This window comes from Streptopelia decaocto (genome assembly GCF_964273445.1).
Source record: "Streptopelia decaocto genome assembly, chromosome: 5".
Taxonomy (NCBI): Eukaryota; Metazoa; Chordata; class Aves; order Columbiformes; family Columbidae; genus Streptopelia; species Streptopelia decaocto.
Window position 1 is genome coordinate 54,251,290 of NC_138659.1, and position 14,542 is coordinate 54,265,831.

Here is a 14,542-nt window from a genome sequence, read left to right on the forward strand (position 1 = left end):
GTATACACTGAAGCTCAAGATGCTCAGCAGCTCAATCAGGCTTAACATGCTGCAATAGATGCTAATGATTTTAAGAGGAGTATTATTCCTCCCAAATCACATAATCTAGAGACACTCTGTGCCTTAACAAGATGATATTCAAAGCTTAAAACCTAACGAAATTAGTCAGTCTTCCCCTGCCTCCTACTTTCAGTTTGAAGAGAGCTGGTAAGATTTTTATTGCATATGAGAAAAAAAAAAAAAAAACCACACACACAAAAAAACCATAAAAATGACAAATACTACCTAAGAGATACCATGTTGCCATTGACAGAGTTGAAACAACAAGTCCACCCAAAGAGAAAAACAGATTCTTGGAGCTGCTTTAGTATATTTCCAAGTTGTTAAGAATGGATGGGATGTGCAGAAACAGGTCAAGCTACTACTCATCAAGAGTCAGGCAGGCTTGCGATAGTTTATCATCATACAGATTTTGCTATTAGGTAAAACCTCCTTCACAGAATCCACATATTAACCATCTCTGCTTTAGAAAACACACAAGATTTTCCAAAGTAGCTAAAAGATGGAGTAAGTCTTCTGTGACTCTCCCTGGCCCTAGCAGCCAGAGGGCATTTTATCTTCCTAAAGGGGGATTAAGAGGGGAAGAGAGGAAGAGAGCCCACAGCTGTCTCTGAAGGAAGAAAATGGCCAACGCCGGCCTTCCATAGGCCAACTCTGATAAATTTATCGCTTATTCTCTCCTCATTTCTGTGATCTGGTTCTACTCCACAGTTTCTTAAGCATCAGGCAGTTCCTGTTGTCATAACACCAGATTCCTAACTCATTCATGCCTCATGGTAAAAAAAACCAAACTATTACAGCCTTTTTCCCTTCTCTTTGCACAGCAGAAGTAACAAAAACAAGGATGCACTTACTTCTCACAGTATTCTTAGTTGCCAGCTGCCTAAAAATGTAGCAATGTAGCACTGATTCCCTTCCTGAGTATTTAAATATAGGGTAGGTATTAAAATGAGCCAATAACAGCTCTTCTGAAAGAGCCTTCTGTACTTATGGAAACATAGCCATGCAAAGAAGATCTCTATAATCTACAGAGGATGTCATTCTCTGAAATCACTTTTAAGACTTCTACAAAGAAAAACCTTCTAGGCAATTCTATCACATTTAAAGCAAGACACTGCACTTACATTTTTGTGATTAACGCACTTCATAAGAACAAGCTCTCTGTAGGCTCTTTTAGCGTGGGTTTGGTTCTGAAATGGTCGGCTTAACTTCTTGATTGCAACATTTCGTTCAAGGATGGCGTCATAAGCTGCACTGTAATTAAAAATAACATTTTATATGTCAGTGTCACGGTCCTTTAAGTTGTGGAAGTTGCCACCTTTTCCAGATACCTTCTATCATGTCTGCAGATAAACCAAACTTCCAGTACTTTTCATCTTTAGGGAGTAAAACAGCAAATTGTTTTTACATGCTGAGTGCTTCAAACTTCAGAAATGTTTCTCAGCTTCATAGTACTAACACATGACAATCTCCACAAAAAAATGCATATCCCTGCTTCCTAAAATATCTTACTAAAGATATTGAGCTCTTGGCATTCATTGGCACTCAAGAACAGATCACCTAAAAAAGGATCCAAAACACTTCAAACATAAAAAGCACATCAGTTTTATGTAAAATCTTCACACTGAAAGGGAGAAGGAGAGAGATTATACAAAGGTCCCAAGCTTTCACTTATGCAGTTTCTTAATAACCTCAGAACACTGAGAGCATCAGTGTCAAGCTAAAACAAACAAACAAAAAGAAGCTAGGAAAGGCTCAACATCTTAAATGTCACTGACTTTACTTAATAAAGGAAGAAAAACATTTTGTTTGCAGACTAATGCCAAGATTGTCATATGATTCAGTGACACAGGCTGTTTCACTGATGAAGGCTGTTACTGGGGAAAACTCCCCTAAGAATCACATTTCCATGACAGGGAGGTATGCATTTTGTTTCCTGTAAGACATAACACGACAGTTGATTACTGTGCAGACTCAGGAAATATTTATCAGTTACTAAAAAAGCCTCAGCAGGGAAAAGGATGTTTTCTTCTCTCTTATCAAGAATGGTACTCAAACCTAATGAACAACATCTGCCAGTATACAGTCAGCATCCACTAAATCCAACTAGCTACTTTTAAAAGTGTGTTGTCTATATAGTATGTAGACTTGAATGTTTTTTCTTTTTTTTTTTTTTTTTACATCAGCAAAACCTCTAGTGACTATCAAAGAAAAAAAAAAGGCAGGGACAACATATACCAGTAACTTTCTTTGGTTTACATTTTCCACTATCTGGAACTTCCCTCACCTACCCCCAAGATAAGGAATATCTCACGAAAGAGTGGCAGAGAAGTGGCCAGGAAAGATTGCCAACATGGGAATTCTGTACCAGTATTTAAACTTCTGCATCCCTAGTACATAATGGTAGCCTCAGAGTCTCAGTATTAGATATGGTTGAGCCTTTAAGCCATCTGCTTAATATTGCTCCAAATCAAGTTGGATCAGGTTTTTTGTTTGTTGATTGCTTCATTCAAAACAAGCAAACAAACAAAACCACAAACACCAACCCAAATCACAAGAATTACACCCTATCTCCTCCAGACATGGGCAAGATTTCACTACATACACACTATGGTCTTCAGGGTAATCAGAGGAGTTTTACTAAAAAGGCTTCAACTACCACTAGTCGCAGTTACAGAATGACACTAGAGTAATTGCATGGTCAAGCTTTTGGACCTCAGCTCAGGGAGCGGCAGTAAATTTGGAAAACAGGCAGTAATGTATGTCTGGGAACCAGAAGGACAATGATAATATCTAAAGCTTTTGCAGGCCTTTCTGTAGCAACTAAACAGACTTGGGTCAAACAACTGTCTATGTCCTCATTATATTAATACACATGCAAATAAATGCAGATGACTTTTTCTGCTGCTGCTACTTACAGACTAAATAATGTTAATTCCATAAACTACCATTTCAGAAACAATTCTCTAGAGTACTGGCCTTCAGGTTTTAATTTGCACTAAGCACACTATTTTATTAACTCAGCTAAAACACAAATACAAATCAGAAACACACTCGTACCACGCATTTTTTAAACACTGATCAAGACAGCAATTAGATAGTAAAGAGGTTATAGGGAAAAGTGTTTGAGAAGATTGTGGTTTTCTCTATCTTTCCCTTCCTTGATGTTTCTTTTGTATTTTTATGTCCCTGGTTAGAAGCTTAAGTGTTTCAACAAACTTGAAAGTCTCCAAGATCCTATGCCACCTGTATCCTTCTCCTGAACCTTTAAAAAAGTCTGAAGAAGCTTAAACAAACATTTATCTTTGAGGTAATGTCACTGAACAGGAAATAGTGCCCACAAGCAGCTAGTGGTCACCAGTCTTAAATCAATCAGACACTCTTCAGGCCACACAGCACAACTCAATTATATTGTCAAGTAATATTTTCCTAAACCGCACCAGGTATTTACACACTACAGTGACAACCAGCATCACAAATGCTCACTAACTGGCATCAGGGACTAGTTAGATTTTGAAACTACTATAAGTGAACCAAAGTCCTAACAAACCATTTCGAGAAAAGCATTTACAAGCATCAAATATTATACAGAGTATTTCTGGCTTCTGTTTCACTGTAAGCAGTGTGGCTTAGGATTAGGATTAGTTTCTTTATCCAGGTTTTCCCCCTGCCATTAATTTATGGGACTCAGCACAGCTGGCTGAACGTGTATAGAAGGGCATCGGTTCGGAAGCTGGAAAGGACATAGGTCAAAAATCAACAGCAACAGCCCTTGCTGAGGGCTAACTATTGCTATTACTGGTTTGCACATAAAAGGTAGTTCTCCACACTCCTACTCAGTAACATACAACAGTTAAAGGACTCAGAAAATTCTATCAAGGGAACATAAAAGCATATTTAAATTTTAAGGAAACCTTACCACACTATCCCTTGTGCTCCTGATCCTATTGGTTTTAAGTTTTGATACCGCTTCAATACAGTGAAAGTAGAGTCTCCAATTTCAACACTGTAGAAATTGTTGTCACGCTTGCTTCTGCTCATGGCGGCAACTCAGTTAGATTGCTTCATTCAGATTTTGCTTCTGGCCTGTAAAGAAACAAAACTTTAAAACCTAAGATTTTACAACTGTATGTAATCTGACAAAGGCAAAATTCTCTATAACACATGGAAGACACTTCCCCAGTAAGTCCCATATGCAAATGTATTTATTTTTAACATCTGTAGCAATAAGATGGCGTGTCTGAAACGTTTTATTTTTAGGAATGTTCTTAAGATAGGATTCTAGAAGGGCAAAAATAACAGAAAAGCAGAAGTGAATAGTAGCAAAAATCTTAGGCAGAAGATTAAACAGGCAGGAAGCTACATGTCATCCAGAGAGTGCCGTGAGATGAGTGCTGCCAGCCCTTCACACACACACACATGCAGCAACAGAGACAGATTTGGACCAGACACTCTGCAGAGCTTCCTTCCAACCTAAATTGTTGCATGACTCTGTAAATACAACAGTGCGAAAACATCTTCCAGACACTGCAATGATCAAAATACTCCTGGTCACAACTAACAGGAATACCTGTCACTCATGTGGAAATATATATAGTCAGTCTAGGACAGAAAAGGGAAATAGGCTTTGTCAGAGATGTCACATAACTAGCTCCTATGAAAAAAAGTAATCATCAGGGAAAACAAGACCAAGAGCAAGAAAAAAGGATGTATATTACGCACACACACAAAAAAAAAAACAAATGAACAAACAAACAAACACACACAACAACAAAAAAAAAACCCTTATATTGCAAAAAAAGGAAGGCAACATCTCAATGCACATGTCCACAGGAGAAAAAAATAGAACTGCACAGTGGTTTTAAGTGTATCATTTCTTGTTTCTTTGATGTTAACTGCGCACTTTTAATTTTCTCTTTACAGGTGTTTTGTGTGTAGCTGCAATACAATTGATACCCAGCAATGCAAACTCCTGCTTGACTAGAAGAAGAAATTTCTTAATTTCTTCAGGAACTACAGTATGCTGTCTTCCTTTGTCACCAACTTAAGGAACATCTTCCCATATTATTACTCAAAGGCCCAAACAAATCCTTAGATTCTGTATGCCATGACGCTATACATTTGTTGAATTTTAAACAAGCTTTGAAAACGCAGACAGTGCAAATGTGGCCACAAATAATAATAACAATCACAAATGTAAAAGTAGAATTTATTTAAGAATCTATAAACTGACCAGATTCCACTCTCAACTAGCTAATCTTAACCTGCATAACCTGCACCATTTAAGCTATGTAGGTGCAATAAAAAATACTCTGAAGTTCCAAACAGGACATATTTTTAACTATTCAGTAAATTATAAATTTAAAATGCACAATCTTAATCAGCATTTATCTCAAAAGAAAAGTCTATTAAACAAGCCCTTTCCAAAATACTGTCAAAAAAAGAGTCCCTGTCACAAAGACTTAACTAAATACCAAATGAGCTTGTACCAATGTATAAGCAGTATTGCTGAAGGCTTCATTCTCCAGCTGACAGGGAAAGCACAACTGGACAAGAACTGTTGCCTTACACAAGAAAAACTGTACACAAAATGGGAATCCAGACTGTAAATGGTAGCTCTATGGGGTGGAGGTGCGCTTACTGGAAGGAGCCAAAAAGCCTAATTTCTTAGCAATACATGACACCATCCCCAGCTCTTTCTTCGCTTTTATCACTGCATCTTTGGACTCTGCCTCTTTCTCAGCACTTTTTTTCAGAGATGCACTCACTCAAAGTTTTGGAATAAAGATGCCCAATGAATACATAATGACAAAAAAACAAACCAACCAACAAAAACAAACAAACAGACACAGAATTAGGAGAGAAAAAATTTGCTGTGGAAGGTATGAAATTAGCCAAATTTTTGAAAATCAGAAAACGAAGAATGAAAACAATAATTTACACAATCTTACATCTGTTCATCATCAGCTGAGAAAAAAAAACAAACCAAACCAAAACAACAACTATTGAGTTTATCCACTAAAACTGTAATGACATTGAACAATGTAGGATTAGCCAGAACAGTGTAGTAGACAGAGCTCTGCTGTTTGGTATCAGCATCAAGATAATGAAAGTTTATTACTTCACTTGGGATAATTCTTCAGAAACAAGTGCAGGAAGGCCTGCTCCTCTCCATCCAAGGTTTTCAGATGAATGTTGGCACCTTCACTTTTAAAGGTCAATATTTTGAATAGCCAAAAACTAGTGTTTAATTGATTTTTCTTTCAATTTGGTAAACTTCACAGGATCAAAGGCTGAAACAAACCAAGCATAGTTTAAGAAAGGATCTTGAGAGATGGTATTCCCTCAGAAAATAATTCCTTGATATTAACAGATTTTATGTGTATAGCATACATGGTATCATTGCATAGCAAATCTTATTGCTTTAAAGCTTTGTGAGTTGTTACATGTTCAATACTGTAAGATGCGATAGCAATATGTACTGGGAAACCTGTATTTACTAACCATTTTATAATTAATCATAGCATTTTAGCATAAAGCATCATATAAAATAAATTCTTGCTTATTTTGACCAAGGTAAAAAAAAAAAATCTCCATAGGTAATCTTTCTGTAATAAAGTTTTCTTTCTGAATATATTAGCTTTGCAGTCACATAGGTACTGCCTATAACCCATTAGTCTAACCCTCTCTGCTCCAAAGATAAATGAAAAAAAAAAAACCAAACTGTACACCAAGTCTAAGCTTCATAATTGACAAGCTCACATTCTGAACTATTACAGCAGCTATGCTGGTGCTAAAAAAAAAAAGTGAAGTTTGTGACAAGATTTGGTATGGATATTCTCTCACTTCAGGCAGTGACTGTATCATAGCCAGAGGAGGGTACCAGGAATGTCACGCTCCCATGGTCTGTTCCCCTGCACTCTCTGCGCGTCTCCCCCCGCAAGCTCCAGAGATGACGGGGAATCAACCCTCTAGCCCAAGAGAGAGAGAAAGCAAAAAGGATAGTTTTGTCTGTACATGAGTTTTTGGCTGATAGACAGCTTCAGTCAGGACTACAATACACAGCCGGCACCAGCCCCACCCATCCCACTCTTTTGAGGCTGAGTGTCCCCATCTTCAACAAAGTGGATTTGCCACTTCCACCCTCTGCTCTGCATGATTAACAGCAAGCACACCCTTCACAAAGAACTGCCTCCTCCCTCACTTGCCTTTCCACACCCATGGAGAAAACCGGACTTATCTACAGAAGATACATCTAACCAGGCTTTTTCAAGCCTCAGAATAAGTACTAGATGGTTTTGTTCTCCAGGCTTGAAACCGGGCGAAGGGTGGGGTTTTTCTTTTTGTTTTTTTTTTTTTGTTGTTGTTTTTGGTTTGGTTTTGTTCGTTTGTTTTATTATTTTAGTTTGAGTTTTGTTTTGTTGTTGTTTTTGTTTATTGAACTGTCTATATAGCGAAAAGAAGTATCTATAATACCTACTTTAACAATAAAAAATAATTTTAAAATTAAAATATTTTAAATCTATTTAAGTAGCTATTTAATTTTTTTAAGAGAAACTATACCAACATTTATTCCTACAGCAAAATTTTGTAGATACATTGTGACACAATTCAGAGCATTTTGAGAGCTACAGTTAGAAAACTAAAAAAAAATATCTGCTAGACTCTTTAGTCGCAATAATTGTTACATTCCTATCTTAATTGAATACAAATTATAAACTCCTGCCATCAATGGTTTAATTATAATTGGTTACTTAAAAAAGAATGAGCTAAGTGTTTGAGGGACATGATTCAGTGACAGACAGATATAATTAAATGTGCCTCCATCCTGTTGAAAAATTCACCAACTGATGTCAGTCACGACACAACTTAAAATTTAAAAAACCCCAAAGCCAAACAAAAAACCCAATTAGTATAGGATAAAGAAATAAAAGGAAAAAAAAAAATAACATTCTATAAAGGCGCTATCAGATTATAGTTTAAAAGGCTTTCCCTGCTACTGAACTATTTAAAACGATAAAAAACACACCATACTTTGCATCTGAATAATACAGATCAGCCTAAAATGCACTGTATCCTTCTACTGACAGTTGAAAAAACTCAGTCTTCTAATTGCCAGTGTACCTATTTAACTCTTTACAAACCAAATTAAAAGAAAGTTTCAGTCAATGCTTCCCTCTTAGTCATGAAACTTGTTAAGTAACTCTTCCGTATAAGAGATGTTCTTATAATAGGTGTGGATATTCTGTGAGAGATCTGATCTACCTGGGCCATGCCTCAAACACCTCACTACTGCCTGGACCCACAAATCACCAGCCTTGCAGACTGTGACGCCCAAATGTCTCCCAGACCACTATTTGGGTATATTTCCAAGCCCCAGGAAATTAGTAAAGAGCAAGAGCGGGGAGATGGGTTTTGCAGTGCAAAGATTGCTTTTGCAGGAACTATTTACAGAAGGAAGTGAGAAAGACAAATAGCTCTGCTCTTACATACAGCAAAACCAAACTGCACTTTCAGTAAGGCACTATTTCAGGGAAGAGATTGCTTTCTAAATAAAAAGTTTAAGGAATTCCTAAGAAACTTCAAGTCAGGATGTAATGCATAATTAAATGCAATCAAAATACACAAGAAAAACAAATACTCGGATAGATACCACTGGGTTTGTGTATTTCAATATACATCCACATACAGCAGCTCTAGTGCACCAGTCCAAATTTAATGTTGTATCTTTTAAAGACTAATAAATGTAATGCCTGGTAGAACAAAATGCAGAAAAGAAAAAATAATCTACTTTGCATTAGAATATTCTCATTTACCAGTACTCAGGGTACTGACAGTCAGCACAGTCCAAAATAAGTCTTATGAGGAGCAGCTGAGGGAACTGGGGCTGTTTAGCCTGCAGAAAAGGAGGCTGAGAGGAGACATTATCACTGTCTACAACTACCTGACAGGAGGTTGCAGCATGAAGGGTGTTGACCTCTTCTCCTGAGTAGCAAGTGATAAGACAAGAGGAAATGGCCTCAAGTTGCACCAGGGGAGGTTTAGATTGGATATTAGGAAAAAATTCTTCATGGAAAGGGTTGTCAGGCATTGGAACAGGCTGCCCAGGGAAGAGGTTGAGTCACCATCCCTGGAGGTCTTTAAAAGACATTTAGACAAGGTTCTTAGAGACATGGTTTAGTGCTAGAGTTAGGTTATGGTTGGACTCAATGATCCTGAGGATCTCTTCCACCCGAAATGACTCTACAATTCCGGATTTTTTCCTGTCCACTAATTTACTGCTGAGTAGTCTTCTGAAGTCTAGCTTCAAAGATCCACAACACCAAAAGCCTTAAATATTAAATCAAGTCTAAGTTCAGAAACTGGCAGACTTTCAAGATTCTTACACAATGTATGCCTGCAATGTTTTTCATTAAAACGTGATTAAGCTATATCAGATAAACTCGTCTGCCTGAAATTTGACACTTTGTTCCATTTTCTATGAATTTTGCAGAAGCACATATGGGAAGAAAGGCAGGATGTAGATTCCAGATTTCTATAATTAATGAGGAAACTAATAATACATTTGTCCCATTAACTGTCAACTTGCCAGAATGCTGTCAACTATCAGCAGGGGATCCCACAGAACATTGCAATTTCCTCTCACACATCAACTCTTGTGCTCTTCCTTGAAAATACCTTGCCTAAGCAAGTTTCAATACATGGCAACCTTTTAGCAGCAGCCCACAATTACTCAACGTAAGGACACTCCAAAACTGAACCCCAAGATAGTACGGTGTGGTTTGGCATATTAACTTACTAATTTTCCGGATTGCCATAAATAGTATTTACCTGAGAAAGCACAACAAAAATGCTGGATATTGAAATAACATTATATCCATACAATAAGAGGCCCTTAGGGAACCCACAAGGCTGTGCATAAGTCTTGGTCCGATTCCACTAAAAGCAACTAGAATTCAATAGAACCGCAAGAGACATAAGATGGTCAACAATTTCCTCTTATCACTTCTTTTACAGAGGTTGATAAAGTTTAAGATGTGAAAGCATGAACGTGGACACAACAAACTTGTAGCTCCTCAAGAAGATAAGTAGCATATATCTATGAAAGTAAATATTATGGATAACCTTCAAGAAGTACAGACATTTATAACTATGCTTCAATGACACCCCATTCTCCTGCTACTCCACAAGTGAATAACACTGACAATGAAGATTGACCAAATTTCTTCACCCAGCTTTAAAATAAGCATATTTAAAACGACAGTAAGATTTTAAAACAAAAGAAACCACGTATAGCAATGTTTACAAATATGCAAATACCTGCCATTTACTTTTGTCTAAAGAAAGGTGTGTACCATAGCATTTTTTGACAAGACTGTTCTGTATAAACTTGCTGACTTAAAGATATCTGGATAACAAAATGCTGTATTTTAATACTAATATCACACTTTGTCTCTAACAGAGAAACCATTGCCTTTATTAATCAACATATAGGACAGTGTATGTACAGTGTATGTTAAACATTTTTCTAGTACAGCCTAAATAACTTGGCCAAACAGAGGATTTTGGGATGGAAAGTTGGGGTGGCAAAGAGAGAAGTTAATCCTTTGCTCACACATCTCTTGCTTAAAAAATCCTATTGCAAGTGCATTACAAACCTTAGTAATGGCCAGATGGACTTAGACATGGATAAAACAAAGAACTCCCAATGCAAAATTATATAAACAATACAATATTTGGTAAACTTTCCTTTGCAGAATGTGTAAATTGATTTCCTTGGAAGGCAGAGAGAGATGACTTGACGCTCAGGCTGGCCCTGTTTCATTTTACGCTTTTTACACCTATGATCTATAACCACCAGACAGCGCTATGAAGGGACCTCCAATGTAGCAGATCTTCAGCTCTAAACAGCACAATCCCAAACTGCAAATGAACTTAATGTGTTTGAACTAGAGCTGACACCAGCATGGTTGTGGGAGGCTCATGGCTACACGGAGCTCGGGGCACAGACAAGGTTATCAGACCTGTACCCACTATGTCACTATGGCTGGATTTGGGGAATGTAACATTTTGTTTTTAAGATCAATCCAGGCTCATCCACACCAGGACTCTGAGAAGTGCAGCTGAAACAGCAGGCAATGATGAGGACTTTCCCAGCTCAGACAGGCCCTAACACCCAAGTTAACCACAACAAGTTTATGTATCCACAATTAGAACTTAATTGGAAAACCATGTGCTTTCAACTAGATGTCTGAGTATTTAGCTTTAGTGCATCATTACCATGAAATAATCTTTTCTCGCCTATCACACCTGCTAGCCTTCACGTCAACTAGATACCAAGTCTATGCTTTTTAAATCAGAGATCACTTTAAAGAGAAACATAATTATGCATAACACTACTCTCACACATTCTGAGCATACAGAGGAACAGAAATGGAACAGGTTTTGTGGAAGAAGGGATCTCTCAGTCTACACAAGAGCACAAAATATTTTATGACCTCTTCTGCACTTTACCTTCACTAGAGATAGTGACAATTAAAAGGAAAGCTTCAAAGGTTGCATTGCAAACTGACAAAAAGCATACTTTGACAGATATCTCTTCAGACAAACAAAACCCAATAGATAATTTTCCCACTAGGGACATGGAAATAGATTTGCCTAGAATACTGCCAATTTAAAGGGTGGAGAAACATGTGCTCTGTACAGCTAGGTCTCTACAACTGCTCATTAATTGCTGTTTTATACTTTTACTAGGCAACATAAAATGAAAATCCAGGATTTATCCCATGCTATAATGCACAATACCTTACTTTCAGTATTCTTTGGTCTCGGAAATTATACATATTTAGTTTGTTTCTACTGCAATGAAGTACAGAAGGGAACAATCATCATTAGTTAGAAGATTTGCATGGAATCAGACTTGTTTTTCATGGTTTCCACAGCAATCTAAGACCAAGCATAAATGGGCTTAGCCTTAGATGAAAATCAGGACACCAAGCTAGTAATCAGTCTTTGGGGCGGGACATGTCTTAGGCACAAGACAAATACCAGCTAAGACAACGATCTACCTACCACTGGGGGCTCCTGGGCAAAAGTGATTCACAGTTAAGGAAGGAGATGACTACAGAGGCTGCTCAGAATTAGGGTCACAAAAAAAGAAGACCATGACAGTTAAAGGAAGAAATGGGAAAAGGCAATTTTAAAATAAAAAAATTGCATACATTAATAAGATATCAGTTAGTAATAGAACAAACATTATCAGTGACACATGCTACATACCAACGATTTTACAATAACTCCATTTAGAAAGGGATCTAACAATACCAAAATTAATGTTCTGTAGGAATCTGTGGTTGACCTAGAGAAGGCCAGCAGTATTTCAAGTATATGCTAGATTGCTACTGAAAGGAAAACAAATGTACAGTGTACATAAAGCTCTCGCATTAATTAATTTTATTTAATATCTTTGTGAAAATACACAGCTGATTTGTATTCATCGTGTCTTTGTGAACGCTTGTCTAATTTTCAGCTGTCACCTTTAAAGGCTTCTGGACATCTGCTAAATGGATATTGCAAATAGAACCCAGTTTTCAGATACTTAATAAAACAAATGCTTCAAAGGCTCAAATTTAGGAAATGAAAGAACAAAAGCATTCTGTTTCTTAAAGGTAACTTTATAACTCATTCAGTTATTCATAAAAGTAATCACAGTTTCAACAATGTTTTCTTTTTCCATACTGCCCTTGGAACTAGAAGTTACATTTAACAGTCCTTCCAGCTCTGTTAAATGCTAATGCAGATAAGGAATTTGGAAAAAGTAGTTAACATTAGCTGGGTGAACACTGCAGCAAGATATTACTAGACCATTATAAATATTAACAGAAAATTCAAAGCAAATGTCTTGATTTCCAAGAACCTGTTGACTATTTAACAATAAATAAATGGCTTTCTCCACTAAATATGATAATTTCAGAAAAGACGACATGTTTGGTATAGAAAGATAAATATGGCTTTAAAGCAAAATCTTTTTTGAGTATGCAACAGCAAAATGAAATTTCAGAGAATATAATATGGGCTGTTTGTACCAACAAATTACCTCAGTGGTTCATCAGACATCATTGCCAGATTGATAAATCTCTTGGGAAGATTTAGAGCCCTCTCCTTTAAACTAACTCTGTTCTCAGTACATTTTACAGGAAACGACTATGCAGAGTCCTAAATTAACAATGCATGAAATCCATTAATACTAATGCAATCTTTCCAGTGATTTAATGTTTACAGGTTCACATAGTGGCTCTAACCTCATGCTCCAGCCGGATCACATGATTAATTTCCTAGCCACCTAGAAAAATAGATTTAGTTTTCTTCATATATTTCTATCACCTCATTTGAAGATTAAGACAGTAACTGTAATCTGAGGAGTCTACTAAGAAGGGGAAGACATGCAGGGAAATAAACCATCCCCTTCTCCACTCCAGCAGCCTTTTCTTGGCCAATGGTCACCTTGCTACAGTTTCCATAAAAAGATTACCTAATTGAATGCAATTGCAACTAACTGACTTTCCAAAAATCATTTGGAATCTCAGCATTAAGGAACTGTCTACCATTTAACCAGCATAAGCTCGCACAACAGCACCCACACTCCATACTGAATTCCAATGCAAACCTGCACAGTGACCCCTCTCCCATCTATAGAAAAGTAAAATGAAGAAATTTGTAAAATTAAAATGAACATGTGCTTTAGTATTAAATACAAAACTATCTGTATATGGGACAGTTGGGAGCACAAGAGGCTCCAAACACAGAAGGAAGTATGTTTTCCCTTTGATAAGGAAGATCAACAAATTACCTTGCTCGGAAAATAATATTTACATAAAACTGGTTTTGTAAGCTACTCTTAAAATATCTAAAATTCAACTTCTTGTTCTAAATTCTTAACCTGGTAAATAAAAAGTCAACAAAAGTCAACAAAAATCCCTCAGTAAAATCTACAATTCTGCTAAATTCAATACTTGGTGTTGTCTGCAAAAGAGGGTTCCAAGGACCTGCTATCACTTCTTGAAAGAGGTATTCACAAAACAAGTCCAATAATCTGATTTTAACCTCTACAACTGATGTCTTTTCCCAAATCCCAGTTCTGTTTGAAACAGACAAGTAATCCTATACCTCACATACAGGGAGCTTTCTTAGAACCATCATCTCCAAGTGCAAGTATAAACAAAGTACAAAGGACCTCAAGAATCACAAGGTGCTTTGAGTCTTCACCCAGAGTAGTAGTGACTCAAAAGCAGGAACTCAAATGGAAAAAACTAAGCATTTTCAAGACTGAACATGCTGAAGCACACACAGTCACTCCAGTGTTCACAAAGAACCATTTGCAAATGAGGTATTCTCAGATGCTCTAAACCAGGCTGCCTTCTTGGAACATGTAAATCTCTCCAGTTTTTGCGTTGCTTCTGCTCTCTAGTCCCATACTTCTCTC

The 14,542-nt window shown here is 37.0% G+C and overlaps 1 protein-coding gene across 10 annotated transcripts in view; it reads right to left on the bottom strand.

Moving 5' to 3' along the window:
* The window catches only part of MAPK8 (mitogen-activated protein kinase 8), a 51,900-nt gene that overhangs the window by 22,683 nt on the left and 14,675 nt on the right, over positions 1–14,542 (bottom strand). For all 10 annotated transcript variants that reach the window (XM_082052603.1, XM_082052611.1, XM_082052606.1 and 7 more), the window contains exons 2-3: positions 3,980–4,146; positions 1,185–1,314 (exon numbers count right to left, since the gene is read on the bottom strand). In XM_082052603.1, the coding sequence (XP_081908729.1) occupies positions 1,185–1,314; positions 3,980–4,101 (252 nt within the window). In that variant the 5' untranslated portion in view covers positions 4,102–4,146. The remainder of the gene's footprint in view (positions 1–1,184; positions 1,315–3,979; positions 4,147–14,542) is intronic.